The following is a 26,048-nucleotide window of genomic DNA, read 5'->3' on the forward strand; positions in this document are numbered from 1 at the left end:
GAAGGAATTAAAAATGGAAATAGAAGCAATCAAGAAAGAACACATGGAAACAACCCTGGATATAGAAAACCAAAAGAAGAGACAAGGGGCCGTAGATACAAGCTTCACCAACAGAATAAAAGAGATGGAAGAGAGAATCTCAGGAGCAGAAGATTCCATAGAAATCATTGACTCAACTGTCAAAGATAATGTAAAGCGGAAAAAGCTACTGGTCCAAAACATACAGGAAATCCAGGACTCAATGAGAAGATCAAACCTAAGGATAATAGGTATAGAAGAGAGTGAAGACTCCCAGCTCAAAGGACCAGTAAATATCTTCAACAAAATCATAGAAGAAAACTTCCCTAACCTAAAAAAAGAGATACCCATAGACATACAAGAAGCCTACAGAACTCCAAATAGATTGGACCAGAAAAGAAACACCTCCCGTCACATAATTGTCAAAACACCAAACGCACAAAATAAAGAAAGAATATTAAAAGCAGTAAGGGAAAAAGGTCAAGTAACATATAAAGGGAGACCTATCAGAATCACACCAGACTTCTCGCCAGAAACTATGAAGGCCAGAAGATCCTGGACTGATGTCATACAGACCCTAAGAGAACACAAATGCCAGCCCAGGTTACTGTATCCAGCAAAACTCTCAATTAACATTGATGGAGAAACCAAGATATTCCATGACAAAACCAAATTTACACAATATCTTTCTACAAATCCAGCACTACAAAGGATAATAAATGGTAAAGCCCAACATAAGGAGGCAAGCTATACCCTAGAAGAAGCAAGAAACTAATCGTCTTGGCAACAAAACAAAGAGAATGAAAGCACACAAACATAACCTCACATCCAAATATGAATATAACGGGAAGCAATAATCACTATTCCTTAATATCTCTCAATATCAATGGCCTCAACTCCCCAATAAAAAGACATAGATTAACAAACTGGATACGCAACGAGGACCCTGCATTCTGCTGCCTACAGGAAACACACCTCAGAGACAAAGACAGACACTACCTCAGAGTGAAAGGCTGGAAAACAACTTTCCAAGCAAATGGTCAGAAGAAGCAAGCTGGAGTAGCCATTCTAATATCAAATAAAATCAATTTCCAACTAAAAGTCATCAAAAAAGATAAGGAAGGACACTTCATATTCATCAAAGGAAAAATCAACCAAGATGAACTCTCAATCCTAAATATCTATGCCCCAAATACAAGGGCACCTACATACGTAAAAGAAACCTTACTAAAGCTCAAAACACACATTGCACCTCACACAATAATAGTGGGAGATTTCAACACCCCACTCTCATCAATGGACAGATCATGGAAACAGAAATTAAACAGTGATGTAGACAGACTAAGAGAAGTCATGAGCCAAATGGACTTAACGGATATTTATAGAACATTCTATCCTAAAGCAAAAGGATATACCTTCTTCTCAGCTCCTCATGGTACTTTCTCCAAAATTGACCATATAATTGGTCAAAAAACGGGCCTCAACAGGTACAGAAAGATAGAAATAATCCCATGCGTGCTATCGGACCACCACGGCCTAAAACTGGTCTTCAATAACAATAAGGGAAGAATGCCCACATATACTTGGAAATTGAACAATGCTCTACTCAATGATAACCTGGTCAAGGAAGAAATAAAGAAAGAAATTAAAAACTTTTTAGAATTTAATGAAAATGAAGATACAACATACTCAAACTTATGGGACACAATGAAAGCTGTGCTAAGAGGAAAACTCATAGCGCTGAGTGCCTGCAGAAAGAAACAGGAAAGAGCATATGTCAGCAGCTTGACAGCACACCTAAAAGCTCTAGAACAAAAAGAAGCAAATACACCCAGGAGGAGTAGAAGGCAGGAAATAATCAAACTCAGAGCTGAAATCAACCAAGTAGAAACAAAAAGGACCATAGAAAGAATCAACAGAACCAAAAGTTGGTTCTTTGAGAAAATCAACAAGATAGATAAACCCTTAGCCAGACTAACGAGAGGACACAGAGAGTGTGTCCAAATTAACAAAATCAGAAATGAAAAGGGAGACATAACTACAGATTCGGAGGAAATTCAAAAAATCATCAGATCTTACTATAAAAACCTATATTCAACAAAATTTGAAAATCTTCAGGAAATGGACAATTTCCTAGACAGATACCAGGTATCGAAGTTAAATCAGGAACAGATAAACCAGTTAAACAACCCCATAACTCCTAAGGAAATAGAAGCAGTCATTAAAGGTCTCCCAACCAAAAAGAGCCCAGGTCCAGACGGGTTTAGTGCAGAATTCTATCAAACCTTCATAGAAGACCTCATACCAATATTATCCAAACTATTCCACAAAATTGAAACAGATGGAGCCCTACCGAATTCCTTCTACGAAGCCACAATTACTCTTATACCTAAACCACACAAAGACACAACAAAGAAAGAGAACTTCAGACCAATTTCCCTTATGAATATCGACGCAAAAATACTCAATAAAATTCTGGCAAACCGAATCCAAGAGCACATCAAAACAATCATCCACCATGATCAAGTAGGCTTCATCCCAGGCATGCAAGGATGGTTTAATATACGGAAAACCATCAACGTTATCCATTATATAAACAAACTGAAAGAACAGAACCACATGATCATTTCATTAGATGCTGAGAAAGCATTTGACAAAATTCAACACCCCTTCATGATAAAAGTCCTGGAAAGAATAGGAATTCAAGGCCCATACCTAAACATAGTAAAAGCCATATACAGCAAACCAGTTGCTAACATTAAACTAAATGGAGAGAAACTTGAAGCAATCCCACTAAAATCAGGGACTAGACAAGGCTGCCCACTCTCTCCCTACTTATTCAATATAGTTCTTGAAGTTCTAGCCAGAGCAATCAGACAACAAAAGGAGATCAAGGGGATACAGATCGGAAAAGAAGAGGTCAAAATATCACTATTTGCAGATGACATGATAGTATATTTAAGTGATCCCAAAAGTTCCACCAGAGAACTACTAAAGCTGATAAACAACTTCAGCAAAGTGGCTGGGTATAAAATTAACTCAAATAAATCAGTTGCCTTCCTCTATACAAAAGAGAAACAAGCCGAGAAAGAAATTAGGGAAACGACACCCTTCATAATAGACCCAAATAATATAAAGTACCTCGGTGTGACTTTAACCAAGCAAGTAAAAGATCTGTACAATAAGAACTTCAAGACACTGAGGAAAGAAATTGAAGAAGACCTCAGAAGATGGAAAGATCTCCCATGCTCATGGATTGGCAGGATTAATATAGTAAAAATGGCCATTTTACCAAAAGCAATCTACAGATTCAATGCAATCCCCATCAAAATACCAATCCAATTCTTCAAAGAGTTAGACAGAACAATTTGCAAATTCATCTGGAATAACAAAAAACCCAGGATAGCTAAAGCTATCCTCAACAATAAAAGGACTTCAGGGGGAATCACTATCCCTGAACTCAAGCAGTATTACAGAGCAATAGTGATAAAAACTGCATGGTATTGGTACAGAGACAGACAGATAGACCAATGGAATAGAATTGAAGACCCAGAAATGAACCCACACACCTATGGTCACTTGATTTTTGACAAAGGAGCCAAAACCATCCAATGGAAAAAAGATAGCATTTTCAGCAAATGGTGCTGGTTCAACTGGAGGGCAACATGTAGAAGAATGCAGATCGATCCATGCTTATCACCCTGTACAAAGCTTAAGTCCAAGTGGATCAAGGACCTCCACATCAAACCAGACACACTCAAACTAATAGAAGAAAAACTAGGGAAGCATCTGGAACACATGGGCACTGGAAAAAATTTCCTGAACAAAACACCAATGGCTTATGCTCTAAGATCAAGAATCGACAAATGGGATCTCATAAAACTGCAAAGCTTCTGTAAGGCAAAGGACACTGTGGTTAGGACAAAACGACAACCAACAGATTGGGAAAAGATCTTTACCAATCCTATAACAGATAGAGGCCTTATATCCAAAATATACAAAGAACTCAAGAAGTTAGACCGCAGGGAAACAAATAACCCTATTAAAAAATGGGGTTCAGAGCTGAACAAAGAATTCACAGCTGAGGAATGCCGAATGGCTGAGAAACACCTAAAGAAATGTTCAACATCTTTAGTCATAAGGGAAATGCAAATCAAAACAACCCTGAGATTTCACCTCACACCAGTGAGAATGGCTAAGATCAAAAACTCAGGTGACAGCAGATGCTGGCGAGGATGTGGAGAAAGAGGAACACTCCTCCATTGTTGGTGGGATTGCAGACTGGTAAAACCATTCTGGAAATCAGTCTGGAGGTTCCTCAGAAAATTGGACATTGAACTGCCTGAGGATCCAGCTATACCTCTCTTGGGCATATACCCAAAAGATGCCTCAACATATAAAAGAGACACGTGCTCCACTATGTTCATCACAGCCTTATTTATAATAGCCAGAAAATGGAAAGAACCCAGATGCCCTTCAACAGAGGAATGGATACAGAAAATGTGGTACATCTACACAATGGAATATTACTCAGCTATCAAAAACAACGAGTTTATGAAATTCGTAGGCAAATGGTTGGAACTGGAAAATATCATCCTGAGTGAGCTAACCCAATCACAGAAAGACATACATGGTATGCATTCATTGATAAGTGGCTATTAGCCCAAATGCTTGAATTACCCTAGATCCCTAGAACAAATGAAACTCAAGACGGATGATCAAAATGTGAATGCTTCACTCCTTCTTTAAATGAGGAAAAAGAATACCCTTGGCAGGGAAGGGAGAGGCAAAGATTAAAACAGAGACTTAAGGAACACCCATTCAGAGCCTGCCCCACATGTGGCCCATACATATACAGCCACCCAATTAGACAAGATGGATGAAGCAAAGAAGTGCAGACCGACAGGAGCCGGATGTAGATTGCTCCTGAGAGACACAGCCAGAATACAGCAAATATAGAGGCGAATGCCAGCAGCAAACCACTGAACTGAGAATAGGTCCCCTATTGAAGGAATCAGAGAAAGAACTGGAAGAGCTTGAAGGTGCTCGAGACCCCAAAAGTACAACAATGCCAAGCAACCAGAGCTTCCAGGGACTAAGCCACTACCTAAAGACTATACATGGACTGACCCTGGACTCTGACCCCATAGGTAGCAATGAATATCCTAGTAAGAGCACCAGTGGAAGGGGAAGCCCTGGGTCCTGCTAAGACTGAACCCCCAGTGAACTAGTCTATGGGGGGAGGGCGGCAATGGGGGGAGGGTTGGGAGGGGAACACCCATAAGGAAGGGGAGGGGGGAGGGGGATGTTTGCCCGGAAACCGGGAAAGGGAATAACACTCGAAATGTATATAAGAAATACTCAAGTTAATAAAAAAAAAAAAATGAGGCCACACTCGGTCGGGCCTTGGGTTGTCACGGTCAACCTGCACATCATGGAAGTCTCTCCTCCTTTCTGCTCTAGACCCTGTGGGAACCATAAGGATCCACTACCTTCTCTTGCCAACAGTCTTCTTCCCCTGCCTCTTCCAATGGCAGGTAAGTCTCAGCACCAACTGAATACCCAGGAGCAGTGGGGATGCAGGATTTAAAGAAGAGCAGTCCTGTGCCTGAGGGGTCAGCAGGAAGACTTACCCTGCTTTGGAGGCCTGAATGAGCTACCTTCAGAGTCTTACAAGAAGCCCTCTGGGAAACAAGGGTGCCCTTTGCAGTCACAGGCAGCTCCTAGCACCTTCTAGGACCCATTTTAGTCCTGAGCATAGACACACCCTGTGTGGAAGGACTTCTACCTGTCCTGAGGAAGGCTTCTCACACCAGGAAGCCCAGATTATTCTCCAGAGAGGCCACCAACAATCTAACCAAGCCATGTCAGCCTGGACCTGGGACTTACCAAGGGTGTGGGGAATCCTGAGACTGTGAAGAATCTCTCAACCCATCTACCTTATCCTGTGAGATTTCCCCAGTCATCTTGAAAGATAAGAGGATACCAGCCTTTCTGGGTTAATGCCCTGTGGACCCTGCTGGAGAAATCTAAGCCCATGTCAGGTGATCTTTCTGGTGTTGCAGCTGCCTTTGAGTCAGCCCTGCTCCTTGTAACACCTCCCGGGGACATGGGTACAACCATTGCTTTTGTCTGCCATGTTATGTCTCCACAGAAAAAAAAAATCTGTCTCCCAACAGTCTCCCCTGAGCCAGGTCTAGGGACAAAGTGTCAACAGTCTAATGAAAGCCCCTCCCCTCCCGCCATTGCATGCTGGTGAAAGGTAGCACAATTGCCAAGGGAGGAAAGTAATTGGATAGGTGGCAAAAAGAAAGAAAAAGGCAGAGAGAAGGGAGGCTGGTGGCACAGGGGGTATGGACATGAGCCACACACCCTTGCCACACAGCCAATCGAACAGAATAGAATCAGATAGAATATCCCCAGTTGTGTCTTCCAGCTGACCTTTCTGTGATCTCCATTTATAGCATGCTAAACCTGGGGGGCAGGCCCCTCCACTCTGGATACAGCACACAAGGCAGACCAGAGAGACAGCCCATGTCCTGATTCTCCACCTTGCCTACATTGGACTGTTTTTAACATATGAAATATGGGATATATATTTATTTTTCAAACCATACGCCTAGGAATTGGGGTGGAGAGGGTGCTGGGATGTTTTAAGGCTATATATGTTGAGAAATGTATTGAAATATTTAATGTTCCCCACCCATCACTAATCATGAACATCGTTTTTTGTTTTTTGGTTTTTCTTTTCCTAGTCCTAACTTCTGTGTTCTTATTCCTTGGCAGGGATTCTACTGGGCAGCCTGTAGCCCCGATTTCTACTCAGTAATCTCCTGCCGCCTGCTCAGTGGTTATAAAACATTTTTCCATTGGGCTTCGAGGTTCAGAACAATCTTTGTCCCTCACGTCCACAGACACAATCCAGCATAACCCCCGCATCACAACAAATGTCACCTTCCCATCTCCCAGAAAGACCTTCCCTGGGCAGGTTTACTTCTGGCTTTGGGGGATCTGAATTAACCTTTAAGGATACCCAGGAGAAAGGTCCAGAAGCAAAGCAGCTATAAAAATGAAAATGCCGTTTTAGGTGTTTCCCTTTCCCTTTTCTAGACACACAACTGAAAGATTTCAAAAGTCCCAATCAAATTCCTCCTCCCATCACACACACACACACACACACACACACACACACACACACACACACACACACACACACACACACCACTCTGACTAGTAATTCAGTGGACTTTGTTTTGAGAAAACCTGCTGACTATGACCACTGTAATCACCCAGTGATTAACCCATTTTGCTTCAGAACAAACCGTTAGGACGCTGGGGCAGTATGCAAATCTGGCACAGACCTCGAGACTGCCCCCCTAAGAACCTGTCGGTTCCCCTGCCCCGTCCCCGCCCTCACCCACACCCTACTAGCAACTTGGTAAGTGGCTGGGAAGAAAAGCCTCTTGTCTTGGGGCCCCAAGCCGGAAGCCTCCCCTACCCGGTCCCCGGCAGGGGAAGGGGCGGGCACAGGCAGCAGCAGCTCGGAAGATGCACGCGGGGCTCCTGGGGCTCTCTGCCCTGCTGCAGGCGGCCGAGCAAAGCGCGCGTGAGTGCGGCGCAGCCCGCGAGTGCTCACCCCTCTAATACCCCACTCCACCCCAGTGTGCGGGGCACACCTGCTACCGCTACATCCCTCTCCGCCCGCCGGCAGACTGGCAGCAGACACTGCGCCAGTGCACTCACAGTTGCTCCCCCTCCTAGCCTGCAGAGCACTCCCCGCGTGATCCCCTCACCATGCATGATTTCCTCCACCCAATTAGACATCCCTCCATGCATGGATCCTCCCCATACTCCAATCCCCGAGTCCTGAATCCTTTCCCGCTCCTCCCGCTGGTGCTCTGCAAAGAGCTGCATGAGGAGTCTACTTGGGAGAGCCAGCACTTGGTGAGGCGCCCTGGCTCCCTGGGCACCCGGGCTCCGGGCTGGGGTGGCATGCGATCCGAAAGCTGGGAGAGGTAGAGAGGTGGGATCCCAAAAGCCACTGGCTCCCGTTTCGGGGTTGTGAGACAGCGAAACGCTGGTTTGCTGGGGACACGGGTCCTGTGGGTGGCGGGAGGTGAAGCAAGATGGCCATAGTTTTCGCGCCTTTCGCGTTTGAACTTGTAACCCTTTTGGTGCTGGCATAGAGTGCCTCCGCCCACTTCCGGCATGGTCCTACGAGGCCCTGTCCCTGGGGAAACACCACCACCCTGATCCACCAAGGTTCCGAGTCCCTTCTTGGACATGGTCTCTCTGAAATTTACCTCTACAGCATAGTCCCTGCAGATTCCCGTCCCTGACATCCACTCAGAATTCCAAAGGGTGCTAGTTTAGACCCTGGAGAGGCTAGGATGCACACTGTTGCCCAAAGTGCCCTAGGCCCCCTAGCTTTCTAACAGGAAAAGGATGAATGGTTAGCGGGAAGCTTGTTAGTACACTGGACAGAACCTGGGACTGAGAAAGGAATCGTGGCCATTCTCTTCCCATAGCTGCTGGGTTCCCAGATATGCCTTGGAGCAATGGAGTTTGTGCCTTGCTGATCCGCATTCCTCGATAATACTAGAAGACTCAGGGCAAGGGTCGCTGTGCCCCTCAGTAATCAGTAATAATGCAGCTTCTTGCTGACATCCGAGGATATACAGCTGGAGCCCGGCTTGTAAAAAGTTGGGACGGATGAACGTGAGTTCTAGACCCAACTAGGCTACAGAAAGAGTTTAAAGCTGGCAACCTAGCAGAATATTGTCTCAGAAAAAAGGAAGGAAGGAAGGAAGGAAGGAAGGAAGGAAGGAGGGAGGGAGGGAGGGAGGGAGGGAGGGAGGGAGGGAGGGAAGAAAAGCAGCCTCTGGGATAGCCCAGGGTTAGAGGCCTTACCTAGCCTAGGAACAGCCCTAAGTTCAATTCCTAGAAACACAAAACAAAATTCAAAGCCAGCCTCGCACAGAGCTAGCTCTGACTAAAGTCCAGCACATGCAGCACTGGTTGGCTGTAATAGTGTGGTGTGAGGAAGACAAGGTCACTCCATGTTGTTGGGTCCCCCATCACTGGACCCCCCCCCAGGTGCTTGGCACACATCCTGTGTAATCCCACAGACAACCCCACACACGTCCCACTACCGCTGTGCCTGTCGTATTGCTAGCAGGCCCTGCTGGCTCCTTGCTAATGGTAGGGATGCTGGTAATGGTATTGGTCATGTTGGTTTGGTACCTGGATCATTTGGGGTTTGGTTTGGTTTGGTTTTAGTTAAATGAACTGTTGGACAGAACATACTTATGGTTGTTCCCAGTTCCCAGGGTAAAAGGCAGGCGCACTGTGTAGGGCTGTATGGGAAGGCTGGGTTGATCAGGAGCCAGAACCTCTATTGGAGTTTCATCAGACAAGACAGACCGAGTATGGTGAACGGATTCAGAGGACTGTTTTTCTGTGGGTACTTTCTGCGAGCTCTGGGCTATAGGTAGGTCCCTAGTCACTTGGCCCCTGACCCTGGACAGGCTAAGGCAGAGAAGTACCATTTCCTAGGGTACATGGGTCTAAGACAGAAGCTCTGAATTAGCTAGAGTGCATATCCCTGGCATATTCTCGGAAGACCCCTGTGCTGTCTGTGGCAGAAAGGTTTTCGGGGTGTGAGAGCGCTGTGATGACAGAAGATGAGTGTGTGTAAAGCATTGTCTAACTCTCATTTTAACACCCCTCATCTTGTCTTTACCCCAGGCCTCTGCTCCATAGTTTACTACTTTGCCACAGGTCGTCTCTTCTGGGGGTGGCTGGCCCTTTCTGTCCTCCTGCCTGGCTTCTTGGTCCAGGCCCTGAGCTTTCTGTGGTTTCAAGCAGATGGGCATCAGGGTCCCTGGTGGCTGGCAGTGCTGCATCTTCTGCAGCTTGGCGTCTGGAAGCGGTAAGAACACCCACCTCCCTCCATCTGATGCAGTGGGAGAACCCCCCCCCATCCATACACACTCTTATCTTAAAGCAGTGGAAGTTCAGGGCCACAGCCCTGTCTGGCATTGGCATCCTAAGGCATCTCTAATGTCAGGGGCTTCTCCTCGCCGTACCAGTGACTTTTAAATGCTTTTTCTTATCTTTAGCCAGTTTCTACATCACTGCTGTTTCCACTCTTTAACCAACCTCTGGATCCACATAAATCAGCTTGCTTAAGGTGCTCCAGCGGACACCCACTACCTTAGTCCATGAAGGTGGCACAGGCTTAATTAACTCCAAGCTAGACGGTAAAGCCCACGTGATGGCATTTGCTATATGCATCTGTGGCAGGAAGACGTGACCTGGGAGCCAGGGCCAGCATCTTTTTGGATTTTCTCTTATTTGTATAAAAGGTTACCAGGTATGGACCTGGTGTAGGTGGCTTCCCTGTGCCCACAGGTGTCTCCAGAGGTGAAGGGTTATTGCCACCTGGAGATAGGAAGCTGTGCATTTACAAACACAGTGCATTTCCACTCCCAGCTGCCCCGTAACCCTGGAGAGTTGAGAGGACTTTTATAAAGTGGGGAGAAAGAAAGAACCAGACAGGTGAAGCCTGTGACTCAAGTGCTTTCTACATCACAGATGATCAAAGTTTGAAGGGCATGCAAGGAGCCATTGCCAAGTGCTGTTGTCTGTCTGTCCTGGGAGCTTCTGTCTTCCCTCTGCACCCAGGTTGGACTTGGGTCAGAGTAGAAAGTGCTTCTAGAGAGACTTCAAGTGACTACCTCTTCTTCGTGTTCCCCTCCAGCAGACCCTTGTCACATAGAGGCATCAAAAACACATGTGTCTTACCGCAGTTTAGTCCAAGCTGGGCCTTCCTGTCTGAGCTCTGTGCTCTCCTGAAACAAGAGGGCTGTCACTGCCAGAGGGAGAAGTTGTCTCATAGAATTTGACTGCAGCCTTCTTGGAGCATGACCGACCTACTCTCTACTCCCTCCTTGCCTATCCTTATATAAGGACAGAGGGCTCACTGATAGGCAATTAGCTCTATGTGGTGAGACCTCAAAGACAATGGCGTATCAAACTAGTGAAATAGCTTCAACGTAAACAAGCATGAGATAGCTCAAAAGCAGAATTCAAAGTAACCTTTAGAAGAAGTATCCCTAATTATTTGCAGGAAAATCTTCCTTCTGGGGCTTCGTAGAGACCCCGGGGACCTTATAAACCCTCAGGGAAGTGGTGCCAGAAGCTGGTCGGATTATGGTATTTGACAGTGAATCCCCTGGGTTCTCAATATCAAAGTAACAGTGATTAAACATTCAGGCGATTAAAACCTAATGTATACAGCCTGGTGTAGTCACACAGCCTCTAATGCCAGCCCTTGAGCTAAAAAGCCAGGCAGATCTCTGTGAGGCAGAGGCCAGCCTGTGCTACATGGTTAGCTCCAAGCCATTCAGGACTACATAATGAGACATACATGTATCAAAATTATTGTTGTTATTATTATTAACATATGTGTTAATCTATTATTTAATATAATATGTATACTTATCTTATAATATTTTATTTCCTTAGTATGTAATAATATATTGTATAATATAATAAATTGATGTGATGAATATATTAATTTATTACTTAATTGATAATGATGATAATAATAATATGGGAACTTGAGCGGATGGCCGAGGAATGGCTCAACAAAGTCCTGTTAAGCTCCCAGAACCCACATAAGATGGCTAATGACTGCCTCTAACTTCAGGGGATCTGGTGCCCTCTTTTGGCTTCCACAGGTAGACAGAGAGAGAGAGAGAGAGAGAGAGAGAGAGAGAGAGAGAGAGAGAGAGAGAAGAGAGAGAGAGACATAAATAAAAATAAATTTTCACTTTAAAACTAATGTATAATTTTTAAAAGAGAGAATTGAGGGAAAGTGAATATAGATTTCCAGGAAGAGGTAAAGCAACACATCTGGAGATAAAGCCAGATGCTCAGGTCTTAGAACTGGACCAGAGAATTGGCTCTCAGCTCCCCGGCAGGCAGAAGCCTATCAGACACCCCTCCACAGTGTTCGGAGACTGCAGATGACTCCAACCTCCTCAGCAGAAAGCACTGAAAGCTGAAAGCGGTGAATCCCTTTCGCTCTCTGACAGTAGCTCTCACAAGCAAAACCAGGAGCTGAGCCAAGCCTGCAGATCACCTTTGGTTTGGTTTCATTGCAGTTTGTCAAACTCACCTGTAGGGGGAGTCAGAGCAGCTGTGTGTGTCCAACCTCGAACTTTCTAAAAATGAAACCCATTAACTGGCTCCATACTGAAATGCAGGCGAATGAACTGGCAACAGGAAAATCAATAAAACGCAAACCCCTTGAGGTGAAACCTCTTATAAAAAAAAATTGCAAGGGCTGAAGACATAAATGGATTCTGGTTTTAATTCCAAACAACGCAAACTACAGTGTTAAGTCTACTGCTCAAGAGAACCTGGTGGTAGTTACAGCTCATTTTGCACAGTGGAGGCCATTTCTTTCGCCTGGACCTTTTGTTTCCACTCTAACACTGCAGGTACCTGAGCCTCTTTCTTTTTAAAAAGCCTGCATATCTATTTAGAAGTTTAGCCTGAGAGGAGGGGAGACTACCTAGATACTCTCCTACTCAGCATGCATCTCAGCGTGCTTTAGTGAAGAGAAAGTTGAGACAAACTTTTAAGGGCCTAGAAGACCAACTTGACACATAGGTGCCGGTTCAATGTTTTAACGAAGGTAAAAGCAGTTGCCTGGTGGGTAGTGGGAGAGAGTCAAAAGCTGTCCTCTGACTGCCATTGCACAGTACCCACACATGAGTTCGAGTGCGCAAACACACACACACATGCACACACACACGCACGCACGCACGCACACACTAAATAATCAATTAAGTACAGCTGTACCCAAACTTTGCACTGCCGACTGTCTCAGTTCTAACGTCACATTAATGGTAATGTTAAAACGTCTAACATTAACGTTAAAAAACACGAAAAACTTATTCCCTAAGCTGTGAGCCCAGGATAGACTATTCCAGTCATGGTGGGCGTGGCTGACTTTTTTCTTAGTCTGTTAAAAGCTGAGAAACTTAATTCCAAAGACCCGCCAGGTCTGGTGATTGCACTTCCCGGCTTCCGCGTAGATGTGTGTTGTTCTTCCTGCGACGAGGACTCTTGGCTGTCCGCAACACGGCTCGCATGGAGTATCTTGTGTGTGCCCTGACGAGCTGCAGACATGCGCAGTTAAGAGACTAACTTGGGAACAGCGGAAAGCTGCAGTATCAGACGGCAGGGCCTGGAACCAAGGAGTAGATCGGGCCTTATAAAGTACCAGAACAGTTGGTACAAACAGCCAGAAACCCAGAATGGTTGGAAAGAGAGGGGGGCCCGAGGCACAGCATCCAGAAGAGAAATCTGGGTGCCTTTCAGGACCTCATAAACAAGCTCCTACAGTTGCCATTTCATTCCGACTCCCCAAGGGAGCTTCCCTAGCCTCAGCCTGAATTCCTATTTCCTTGTCTGACCACAGCATTGCAACACCACTCGAATGTCTCATGCCCAGCCGTGGACCCCATTCCAACTCCACTATCCTATCCCACAAATCTCTCCTATCTCCTCTCCCAACTCAGTCTCGCATCCACAGCTCTCCTGTCCTCTCCGGGAAGCCCTCACTGACCACTTTGGCCTCTCCAATGAGGAACTCGCTCCACACACACGTGTTCACCTGATTCCCACTCAGGTGGTTCCCAGGTGGAAACACTCGGCCTCTTTGTTGTAGAGCACAGCCCCAGGGTGGACGTTGGTAGATGAAGGTAAAACCTTACCCCTGTTGGCCCTCGAAGTCTGCAGTGACCCCACGGGCAGCTGTAATTCAGGTTCTTGTGAAGAGCAGCCCACGCCACTTCCTAGTTGACTTGCGCAAGATGAGATGGGGATTTAGCTCAGTGGTAGGCCCTGGGTTCGGTCCCCAGCTCCAAAAAAAAAAAAAAAAAAGTGCCTACTGTGTGCTCGTGGAAGCAAAGACAAGGGCATGTTCTGGCTTCTTTCTGAGTTTTGATTCTTATTGCAAACTGAGAAGGTCACCTAGTCATACCAAAGCTGATGTGACCCTGTGGCCCTGCGCAGCCCAGTCCTACAGGCTTCTGGCCCCTGCTTTCTAGCTGTCCCTCTCACAACCCAGTCTCTTGCACTGACTGTGCCTCTGCCTTGAGTCTGCCCTTGACTTTGAGAATACTCCATGCTTTTTCAAACTTACTGCCCTTACCACCAACCACTTTTCAGTGACTTTGTTTTCCTCTGGGTGGCTAGTTGCTAAAGTTCTGTCTCCCCCCCCCCACCCCATCTCTATACACACTACCTTCTCTGGCCACTTCCTATCCACCTAACCATGCCATTTGCAAGATGAGGCCTAATTTACAACTGTTTGCCTCTGTCCATGCGTCCTAATTTATAACCAAAAGCCCCAGATCCTTCCAAGGTGTCAGGGAAGGCTCCATAGCTCCTTACGTTCCTCATTTCTGAAAACAAAACTTGTATTCTCCCCTGTCAATCAAGCAGCTGCTGGCAGGCGTCTTTCTGTTACATGTTAGCATTGCCGCTTCCAAGAGCTTAAGCTTGAAGTTTCAGAGCCACCTATGAGCCCCTCTCCACCTTGCCCAGCCAAGTCCTGCTCTGCATACTCCAGCATTCCTTGCATTCACTCCTGTTCTATACCCAACCCTTCTATCCTGCCCAAACCTTCAGTACTTACTGCTTAAGTATAGTAAAGTAAGAAAGTACAGCTTTCTTCCATATGTCCATGTCTGCTGTGCATGCATACACCCAATTACACATGCATGCATATATATGTGCACACAGACCTAACTTTCATGGGCTGACACTGAGAATTTTGGTGTGCTTCATTAGGATCATATCAGCCCCTACTTTCCTCCATCTTGTCCCACCCATCTGGGTCTCTTGCCAGCCTCCAGTGAGGATCCTAGACCCATTTTCCCCAGTTGCTCTTAGAGGGTTCCAGGCTCAGGGTACTGGGAGTTGTTCTACACTCCAAGGAGGAAAGTGAGGGCTCGCTCTGTGCTCTAAAGAAATGATTACCCACACTACAGTGTCCTGAAGCAGATCTCTATTGAAGGGGTTCATTCCCCTCCCTCAAAGACCTGGAGTAAGAACACTTGTCAAGATTTCCTGCAAGTTTTATCAGGCCCAGCCTAGGTTCCTTAGCCCTGCAGTAACCTCAGCCTCCCCACCCCTGGCCCTTCCAACCTTGGGGAAAACGGACTACAGTGGCACCCTGCTGAACACTCGAAGTTTGAACCGGAAGTTTGGACTCAGAGCTTAGCAACAGCCTAACTGGTGGCCCCAAAGGACACCAGAGATGCAGAGGATACTCATTAGGATGTCTCATATACCCATGTAAAAGGTTGGTGTGGAAGCCAGAGTAGCCAGCTTCACGGTCCTAGTTGTAATGCCTTTGCTCTCTGTAGGCACTGGGACTCTGTGGCAATGGCCCTGTGGAAGGGGAAGGAGGCTCCCAGCTGGGGACAGCTGCACCTGCAGGAGGCTGACCTGTCAGCCCTGCGGCTCCTGGAGGCTCTGCTGCAGACAGGGCCCCACCTGCTGCTTCAGGTGTACGTGTTCCTGGCCTCTGACTTCACAGACGTCGTGCCAGGTGGGTGCCTTTCACCATGGTGTCATAGCATCTGCTTTCAATGACAGGAACATGTCAGGGACACGTGCCTGACCTTGTAGGACCTGGTGTCCTCTCAAGATTTCTCCTATTTGGGAGATTTAGGGAAACCCCAGTTGTCACTGACCCGAATGACGGTTGTAGATGGCTTTCGCCGGGAGCATGAGTTCAGAGAGAGCTGGTTTCTCGGGGGGCGAGTATCTAAAGTTAATCCATAAGAAACATTTGGCAGAGGGGAGATAACCTTGAAAACTACCTTAGGAAAGGAGACCTCAGGTCCATCTCTCCCGGGTCTATCGTGTTGCAGTAGAACTAACACCTGAAAGCCCCACAGAAAGAGAAGCTTAGTCCTCCGCAGATATGTTCCCAGCTCCCGTTCCAGCCTGGATTCCTCATTACTTCCTCCTGCTCCTCCCCACCTCCTCTCTCCTGCCCCTGCCCACCTTCCTCCCCTCCTCCCCTCTTCCCTCTGTTTTATTGTTTTTGTTGGTTTGGTTTGATTTTTGAGACAGGGTCACTCTGTGCAACAGCCCTGGCTGTCTTGGAACTCGTTTTGTAGACCATGTAGAACTCATAAAGATCCTCCTGCCTCTGCCTCTGGAGTGCTGAGATTGAAGGTGTGCAATGCCATGCCCAGTTCCTCTTCCCTCTAAGCATCCACCATTCTTACACCAGAAGATCTAAGGGTTTAGATGTGGTTTAGTAACCTACCATCCTCTCATCAAACTCCTTCATGTGGGGAATACATACTTATAACAAACTGTGTCTGAGGTCCTGTAGGACACATATCCATTTAATCATAGCATAGACCGTAGGCCTTGGAAGCTCAGGGACTGGGACATTTTTAAAGAGCATCCAGAGGAAGAGCATCTAAGGTACTTGGGCAGACATTTCCGGCCTCCCTCATTGCCATGGAAATGTCTGTTTGTACACCGTTGTTAAGTTACCCACCACCAAGGGAACTGGTCCATAGTACATCACCCTTGGGCTAGTTTTTGATAAGAAGTTGGATGGTCTCAGAAAGGAATTGGAGGGGCTGGGGGGGTATGCACCTGTGTGTATGCTTCAGAACCTGTAGGGAGCTCTGTCTGTTTAATCCTCCAGGAATCAGCGCCCTGCTTTCCTGGTCTTCACTGTCCTGGGCTCTCGTGTCATACAACCGTTTCCTGGGCATCATGAAGCCAGGCCACCGTACCATGCTGTGGGCTGCTCTCTTGTGCCAGCAGCTCTGGAGGATGGGCATGCTGGGTGCTCGTGTGCTGACCCTGGTTCTGTTCTGCAGAGTTTACCGTGTTTGGGTTTTGGTGGTCGGAGGTAAGTGGGGCTTCTGACCTGTTCATAAAGCCTTAACAGTAACCGTTCGTGATCCTTGGTCCCAGATCTGTGGCTAGCTGAGTTTGGCAGAGAATCTTACAGAGACGGTAGAAAACCAGGTGTCTGTGTTCCCAGGAGAGCTCAGCAGGCAGGACTCACGGATGTAGCTGCTCTCTTCAGTATAGTAGCCTGGACTCACCTTTGCAATGGCAGTTCCGAGGAAGGGGAAATAGAAGTGTCCAGCCCTCTTAAACCTAGAACGTCCACAGCACGGCTTGTGCAGTGCTCTGTCAGACTAACAGCTCTTGGCAGCCCTGACCCATGAACACAGAGGCCCAGAGCCTAGTTCCCACGCATTAGCATCCAACACGAGGGACTGTAGTGATGCTGACTCTTCGGACATACTGCCACAGAAATGCCAGCTAAAACTGGAACTACAATCCTCAGGAGACTATTGCAGATCTCAAGCCTTTCCTGAAGAAGGCCGTGGCTCACATAGGAGGGGGTGTGGATCTCACTGCCCTGGCTGCACAGGACAGAGGTCCAGGTTCCAGCCGATCCTGAGCAAAACCGTGGAGCTCAGAACCTCCATAAGCGCCCCATTTGCTCTGGTTATTGAACACCCGTCTTTGTTTCACACAGGAAGGCTCTACCGAACCCCAGCCTTCTCAGAGCCAGGAGCACAGATATGAATGTGATGGCCGAGAGTCTGTCTGGCCCTTCAGACTCCTGAATGGGGCCTGTGTGTCCTTGCCAAGGACAGCAGTGTCCTCTGGTCATCACTGAATGCACTCTGTAAGAAGGAACAGTGTACTCTTGTTTTAAAAGAACCAAGAACATTGAGAAATAGCTGGCCCGTGTACCAAGAGCAAACATTTAATACAGTTATTGGCAGGAAAGAACATTATTTTTTTGAGGGGGGGGAAAAAAAAAGCTGTGTTCTTACAGAGAAATTAACTACATTTTATTAGTCATTTTAAAATTCAGCTTGCGATCCAGAACGAGGCCATTCATCTTAAAATATAGGACTGAAACTTGTAACTGGTCCACTTGCAGATCTCTTTGGGTCTGAAGGGTTGGGGCTTGTAGAGCAACGGTGTGAAAGGAGTAGAGAGTTTTATAACTGCCTCCTTAAGTGCTTTCTGGAAGCAGGAGAGTAGCCATCCATATGTAGGGTCTGATGGGTCACTCAGAAGCCAGCCTATTTTCTCAGCTCCAAATTAGGCTAAAAGCCCCCTGTGAGGCTCAGAGAGATGAGGCTTACAAAGTTGGAGAGTGACTGGTTTGTCTACGCCCCTTGATTCTCCTCTGGATTTGGGGGTCTCTTCCAGGATGTTCAATTTCCATCTTGCCCCCTTTTCCCACCTCCTCACTGAGCACCGAACTCTACCCCTTACTCTCTCCAGGTGCTCACTGGCTGGTGATGACTTTCTGGCTTGTAGCCCAGCAGAGCGACATTGTGGAGAGCACCTGCCACTGGAGACTGTTCAATCTGCTGGTGGGGGCCGTGTTCATCCTCTGCTACATCAACTTCTGGGACAGCCCTTCCAGAAGTAGGATGGCCAGCTTCTACTTGGCAAGTGGCGCTGGTGTTTTCCTTTAAGCCTGACTTTTACATTGCCTGTGGCATGTTTGGTACCGAGGTGCACATACGGGTGTGCATGCCTGTACATCTATTGAAGAAGGGATATTAGGGGCTGGGGAGTCTGCTCGGTAGGTAAGAATACTTGACTATGCATGCATGAAGATCTGAGTTCAAATCCCCAGCAACCAATGCATTTGACCTCAGCACTGGGGACAAATGCAGGCAGATCCCAAGACCTCATTAGCCAGCCTTGTCAAAATGTTGAGCTTCCAGTTTGGTGAGAGGCCCTGTCTTGGGCAATAAGGGAGAGCGATAGTGGAAAGCACTAGATCTTCTACATGCCTGCAACACATGCCATGCAACACACACACACACACACACACACACACACACACACATATACACACACACATACACACACATATACACACACATACATATACACACACATACACACACATATACACACACATACACACATACATACACACACACATACACACATGCACACACACATACAAACACACACATATACACACACACATACATATACACACATACACACATGCACACACACATACACACACATATACACACACATACACACACATACACACACATACACACATACATATACACACACATACACATATACACACACATACATATATACACACACAGACTTATACACATACACACACACATACATACATACACACATACACATACAGAGAGAGAGAGAGAGAGAGAGAGAGAGAGAGAGAGAGAGAGAGAGAGAGAATAGTCTAGCATAAGCAGTTATAAACAGTGATTACACTTTGGAACTATCCTAACCACCATAAGGAGTTTCAGGTGCGGCCAGCTCCACAGCCTTCATTGGCAGATGCACTTGGGGACTTTTCCAAGGTGGAGATCCCCAGGCCTTTCCCCTGAGACAGCTTCAGGGGGCATTTCCAGTGCCCCTTTAACAGTCACACGCACAGGCTCACCTTCCTTATCGGAGGTGGTTAGAGCTCTAGAAAGCATGGCTTCACCAATGAGAGGTTGATTCACCTCAGCACACACACAGCCTCAAAATATAAACGAACTCAAGGCTGGCGTGCGGCTCTACACAAAGGACCGCACCCACTGCCCTCAGAGCCCCAGAGAAACACAAGGGCCAGGTGAGGACAGAGGCTTGGTAGCCAGAGAGGCTTTACAAAGGAGACAGTGGATCTAGCTGTGGAAAAGTGACAAGAGTCTGCTTTAAGAGAGGCTTGGAGGCATCTTGGGCAAAACAGCAGCAGCAGCATAGGGACCACAGAGCACTGGGGAGTCCGTGCGGTGTTGTACCCTGATGTGTACCAAGGTGATGGAAACGTTTAGAAGGGAAAGGAGAGGTGAGGGGAGTATGGGTTATAGAAATGGAAATGTGTAAAACAATGGAGGGAGGGTAGTTAGTGGATGTCCCAACCGCTGTGTTAACTGGAGTGGTCCAGAGCAGGAACAAATGACAGGTATCTCTATGAATGGCAGGAGACAGGGGTCACTTGAGTTACACAACAAGGTGCTCACAGGCTGGCCGAGTGACCTCCTTGAAAGTATATCAAAGAGTCGTTCTCAAATCCTTGAGGTGGGCAGTTGTAAGGGTGGGGTAGGAGATGAATTCATCCCTGCAAGTTTTCTGCTGCGTCTGCTGTAAGAACGGTAAGGGCCTTAGTTATCTCTCCTCATGTTCCCACCCAGAACGAGCAGCAACTCCTCCTGGCATCTGTGACTCCTCAGGCAGGAGGTTCAAAGGGGCTGCCATCTCACCCCAGGGATGTAGCCTTGAGCTGTTAGACCTGTGCCAGTATCTGTCAGCCATCTTAGTGTGGGCTGCACAGACACACTTGTGCCAGAGCACTGTCATTCTCTCTGTACTCCTCTGTGTCTGTGACCCTGTAGACGCTCCCAGGAATGACACCAGCAAGCCTCCCTGTGTAGAAACATTCCCACCGGGGCCTTCCTCCTGCCTGGAGGAGACTCTTTGGTTTGTGAACCCCAGCAGGTACCAGAGACAGGAGAGAAGAGGTGCAGGTAGCAGGACATAGAGCTGTATGCCCCCAGGTATGGTGACTCTCTCTTGACCCCACAGGTCATGCTGCTGGAGAACTCCATACTCTTACTACTGGCCACTGACTTTCTGCAGGGAGCACCATGGACCAGCCTGTGGACTGTGGTGGGGGTCTTGTCTGGATTTCTGATTGGTAAGACCTACTGAGTCTTCTTAGACACACTTCCTCCCCAACTTGTATTTGTATTTTATTTTTATTCCTTTTATTTTCACGTGTGTGCATGTATGGTATAAATGCATGTATGTATCTCTGTGTGATGTGTAGATAGATGCCCTTGTAATGTGGAGGCCTGCAGTTGATGTCAGAGGTCTTCCTCAACCACTTTCCACTCACGGAGTCAGGCAGGGTTTTTCACTGAACCTTCAGCTAACTAATCCCTGATAGTCTAACATATAAGAAGAACGATTGGTCTTTCTCATATGGGAGCCTCGTACTGGCTGTTGCTAGGTAACTGTTGGGCGGAGCCTGGAGGAAATGCTAACCCGAAGGTCAGGGAACAGCTTAGGGGCAGGCAGAGGGCAGGGGATGGGATCCATGCTGTGGCCTGAGACTCTGAGCTTAGCTTTGTCTACCTTACTAGACCGATGGGGGCTTCAAAGAAAGGTAGGAGCAGCCACGTCTGTCCAAAATGCTGTCCACAAATTGAGTAGTAAGATGCCAATTTCTAAGCAGCGTGCTTGCAAGTGAATGGCCGGTCAAACAGCAAGGTGCCCAGGCAAAAGCCACTCTGCCACCTACAAAGTGGCCTATGTCCAGTCGCCTTTCCTGTGGAGAGGGGATTCCTTGGGATATGATGTGACAGTCTTCACAGCTGAGAGACTTAACCACTTCGTTCACAGGCGGTCTGACCCAGTCAGTAAACACAGAGGAAATAGAACTGCCCTGTCATCTCAGAAGGGGCCGGGCGGTGTCATGCTGCTCCGCTGCCCACCAGCAGGTGGCGCTGGACGAATCTCTGACTCGCCTTTGGCCCCCACCTGGGAATCCCCAGTAGGGAAGGGAGTATGTCAAAAGACAGAACCGAAACCACCAAACTGTGAGTCAGCCCTTAAGCCTGGGCATTATAGGAAATTATATTTAATACATGTTTAAAAGTCGCATCATAGCATGGTAGTGCCAGACATGGTGGCTCATTTCGATAAACCCAGTGCTTAGGAGTCTGCCACAAGAGCATTGTTGTGAGTTCCAAGCCATCATGACCTACATAGTGAGTCTGTGGCAGGCCTGTGCTAAGAAAGAACAAACAAACAAACAAAAAAACCCTATCTTAAAAAAAACCAAGAGGGGTTGGGGATTTAGCTCAGTGGTAGAGCACTTGCCTAGGAAGCGCAAGGCCCTGGGTTCGGTCCCCAGCTCCGAAAAAAAAAAAAAAAAAAAAAAGAACCAAAAAAAACAAGAACCAGCTCATGGGTTTAGCATTCAAGAAGCCCTGGGTTCCATGCCCAACACCAAATATGACGGTTCAGGCATGTGATCCTAACACTTAGCTGAGACAGGAGGATTGACACGAGTTTGAGGCCAGCCTGGGCTATGTACCAAGGCTTTGTCTGAAGAGAACAATTTTTTTTTTTTTAAGAAAAATAATAGGAGCTGGAGAGATGTCTCAATGGTTAACACTGGCTACTCTTCCAGAGGACCTGGGCCTTCCAGTGGTGGCTTACACCGATCTGTAGTTCCTGATCCAGGGAATTTGATGGCCTCTGGTCTGTTATTCCTGTGAATTTGATGTCCTCTTCAGAGCACCGGGCAGACCTGGCGTACACCAGTACACATGCAGGCAAAACATACATACGCATAAAGTAATATTTTTTTAAAAAAGATTTATAGTTTCTAGAACACTGACTTGAGACAGTTCCTGCCCAAACCCAGGCTCCTTCTTTCACTGGACAAATGTGTATTTAGTGCCTATTACGCACCAGCCTGAACTACAGCCAAGAATCCAGCAGGGGGCAGGGTCCTACAGAAAATCAGCACACTCGGTGCCTCTGGCTGGGGCAGATCCCTCTGCCTAACTAGCGCGCTGGGTGCCAGGGTAGCGTAGGGTAGCATCGGCTGGCTTGCTGTTCTTTCCTGACCTTGGCGGGACTTGTTTGCCAAAGATGGGTGACTGCATATTGCTTGGGCTCGGTGAGAATCCAAAGCATAAAACTAGTATGTGAGCTGTGCTCAATGCAGAGAGGACTGCTGGTCCTTGTCCCCACTTCCAACTTTACCACAAACCGGTGCCCTGCCCTGGGCCTGCTCTTGTCCCCAGAGACACTGAGGGTCTGGGGACACTGCCCTCTGGGCTCTTCCTAGGGTCGGTCATGCTGCCATCTCCTGGCGCCTTCAGTCCCCCTCCTCCCTCCCCACACTTGGTTCAGATCTTCTACCCGCATAATGAGCACCCTTAGCGCAGGCACTTTCTCCAGTGGGACAGGAAACTGGAAACAGCGTGGGTGGCTTACTGGAATGCTCTGCTAAAGAGATTACTGTAGCAGTCAACACTTCTGACCGACATAACGAAACTGACAACAAAGCGATTACGCTGTTTGTGCACAGAGGAAGTGTTGTTGTTGTTGTTCATGGAAATGCCCCGACACGGCGTCTGAGGAGCCTGACTGACCTCCGCTTGGGGCTCCTGTTTTCGAGGTCGCTTTCTTACCTCCTGCCTCCCCCGGCTTTGGCATCCTTCCACGCTGCGCCGAGGGTGGTGGGATTCTGGGAGCTCTCTCTCTACCAGGCCTCCAGTGCTCGCATGCGTGCACCAATCTGCACGTGGTGCAAGCAGTCAGCGGAGGATGCCCTCCAGGAAGAAGGCAGAGACTCAAATGGAGAGAAGCCACGGTGTACGGCTTCCAAATGTTCGTAGCTGGTAGATGCTGAGGCCTCTTTAAAATCCTTAACCCCTTAACAGTGTCAGTTCTGAAGTCCGAGAATCTTATTGTTAGTTCAAGGTTATATGGTGCCATTCGCTAGCCACTGGATCTGTCACTTGCAGCAGGATGTAGGGTGTCCTGGACATAACCTCATGTTCTCCTTTCTGTTATTTTTGTTGTTTTCTGTTTCAGGGTGTGCATCATTGGTTGTTTATTATAGCCTACTACACCCTAAGTCCTCGGACATCCAGGAGAACTTCATGAGGAAATGCTGTGGCCCCATAGAAAATAACAAATCTGACTCAGAGCCTCCTCCCAGAGCCATGGTTCCCACAGGGGAGAGGCCAGACAGCTCAAGCTGGTGCCAAGAGAAAAGCTATGAGCTAACAAGTCTAGATAAGGCCCCCAGCCCAGGGAAGAGTACTGCGGAGTTACGGCTGGAGGAGCAGAGATCTGGGGAAGACTCTTTCTTTAGCCACCACCACTGGCTGTTGCTGAAACTCGCTCTCAAGACAGGAAGTATATCTAAGATCAACGCAGCCCTCGGAGGTGACAGCCCTGGCTGCTCCTGTCCCCCCAGGTTGGGGTCGAGTCAACACTGTGATCTGCAGAGGAAACCCCTGTTTTCCCAGCAAGACCTCCCATCCTCTCCTCGTGACCCTTTGACCTTGGAGAAAGGGCCTGAGTACGTAGGAGCTCCGAAAGCAGAAATGGAGTCACTGGAAACTTCGAGCTATATCTCCTTTGCCAGTGACCTCGAGGACAATGCAACAACCCAGAAGCCACCAGCTACACAGGAGGACAGTCCAAAGGCTGGGACCAAGGCTGACCTGGCAGCTCAGGGGAAGGATACAGATGGTCCCCTGAAGGGGAAGGAAGGACAGGAGAGCACAACACTGTATTTCAGTGCCACCATGGACAGGACCACATGCCACCAAAAGGGCAGCCCAGTAGCTCTGCGGACATCCCACTTGGGGACTTTGGGAGAAAGCAGACCTGTGCAGCCTGCACTGCCTCAGGCAGTCACTAAGCCCTTTCCTGTTGCCTTGGCCAACATTAGTCCCATTCCAGGCAGAAACTTCTGCCCCGATGCAGGGCTCCCTGGAAGAGCCCCAGAGAGTTCAGAGTGGGAGGAGTGGGAGGACCCTGCTAAGAACCCGAGTACACAGAGCTCATTGCCAAAGGTGAGGCTGAGGGCTGCGGAAGAGCCCTGTGTCACGTCTACCCCTAAGTCGGAGTCTATCCAAAGGGACTACAACTGCAGGGACAGGGTGAAGCAGGAGGTGAGTTTTTTCATCTGACCCTAGCCATGGTAGAATAAGACAACAGGTTAATATATCAACATCGTGGGAAGAGAAATCCTACACGGGACCATCCGTGTCCCTCTACTTCTGATACCTGAAAAGATGAAGGCATGGGATTGGATAGTGTCTAAAACTCCCTCCTACATGTCACACATCACACGTAGCACTGATGCACAGCAAAACTCACGGGCAGTGGGGAGAGGCAAAGGGGCTTCCAGGTCCCTCTGTGAGCTTCTTGAACGCTAGCGCGTCTCTTCGTGGCTTCTAAAAAAATGCAGAGGTAAAACTCAGGAATCCAATTGCATCCTGGGTCCTTTATAATCAACGGTTCCTCACATTGGATGGTTATTCTTCACTAATTTTTTAATGATTTTGGGGACGGAGGAGATGGCCAGCAGTTAAGGCAGCTGCCTGCTCTTCCAGTGGACCCAGGTTCAATTAATTCCCTGTACCTATTTGGCAGCTCATAGCCACGTGTGACTTCTGTCCCGGAGAGACAACAGTCTCTTCCGGCCTCTGTGGGCACTGCACACGCATGATTCACAGCCATATAGGCAGGCAGAATACACCTACGCCTAATATTTTTAAAAATAAAAGCGTGTTTCCCCATACATGAGTGTTCGTATCCTATTATTAGAGAGCACAGAAGCTTTCCCAATGTAGATGGAAGCTGTGTGTTCATAATGAGCCCGACTGAAAATGTATGCAATATTTAGGGTTCAGATACCTTTGGCAGGACCCAAGCAATATCTAGGAACAGATGTTGGTTGGTTGGTTGGTTTGGTTGTTTTAAGACAGAATCTCGATCTCAAGATGTAGCCAAGGATAGCATTGAATTCCTTATCCTTCTGCCTCCACCATCAGATATCCTTCCTGCCAATCAACCAGTGGCTCTTTGTCAACTTTGTCGGCTTTAGAACCAATTTACCTCATTTCCACAGTTGCTGTTCTCTTCCACTCACCGTATGACAAGACCATCAGCAACGTCACTGTCTCGGACACTTGACTCCTTTCTAACTCTTCTCCCAAAGGCAGCCCTTGTTGGTGGGTTAGTCCTCTCATTTCTCAGTGGACTCCTTCCCAACTAGTTATGGGAGACTAATCATTAACCACCAGGAAGCATGTGGTGGGGTGAGCGGTTTGCTTTCCGGACACCTCTAGGTCAGAGGCAGTCAGAGGGCTGGAAGAAGTGTGGTTCTGCTTAGATCCGTCTCAGGTAGC

The 26,048-nt window shown here is 47.6% G+C and overlaps 1 protein-coding gene across 4 annotated transcripts; it reads left to right on the plus strand.

The window, feature by feature from the left end:
* The first annotated feature begins 7,447 nt into the window (after positions 1-7,447).
* On the plus strand, positions 7,448-25,438 carry Xkr5 (XK related 5). 4 transcript variants are annotated; one of them, XM_063275627.1, is made up of 8 exons: positions 7,448-7,624; positions 9,766-9,949; positions 15,468-15,652; positions 16,775-16,984; positions 18,391-18,560; positions 20,686-20,797; positions 21,505-21,701; positions 23,716-23,854. In XM_063275627.1, the coding sequence occupies exons 1-7, from the start codon at positions 7,567-7,569 to the stop codon at positions 21,657-21,659; spliced, it is 1,074 nt and encodes a 357-aa protein (XP_063131697.1). In that variant the 5' UTR covers positions 7,448-7,566; the 3' UTR covers positions 21,660-21,701; positions 23,716-23,854. The 4 variants fall into 4 exon arrangements, with proteins under 4 accessions (XP_063131697.1, XP_038950673.1, XP_038950675.1 ...); XM_039094745.2 differs by lacking the exon at positions 21,505-21,701 and having other exon boundaries at positions 7,484-7,962; positions 23,716-25,438; NM_001396398.1 differs by lacking the exon at positions 21,505-21,701 and having other exon boundaries at positions 7,540-7,624; positions 23,716-25,438.
* Positions 25,439-26,048: the final 610 nt, after the last annotated feature.

The sequence above is a fragment of the Rattus norvegicus genome, chromosome 16 (genome assembly GCF_036323735.1).
Source record: "Rattus norvegicus strain BN/NHsdMcwi chromosome 16, GRCr8, whole genome shotgun sequence".
Classification (NCBI taxonomy): Eukaryota; Metazoa; Chordata; class Mammalia; order Rodentia; family Muridae; genus Rattus; species Rattus norvegicus.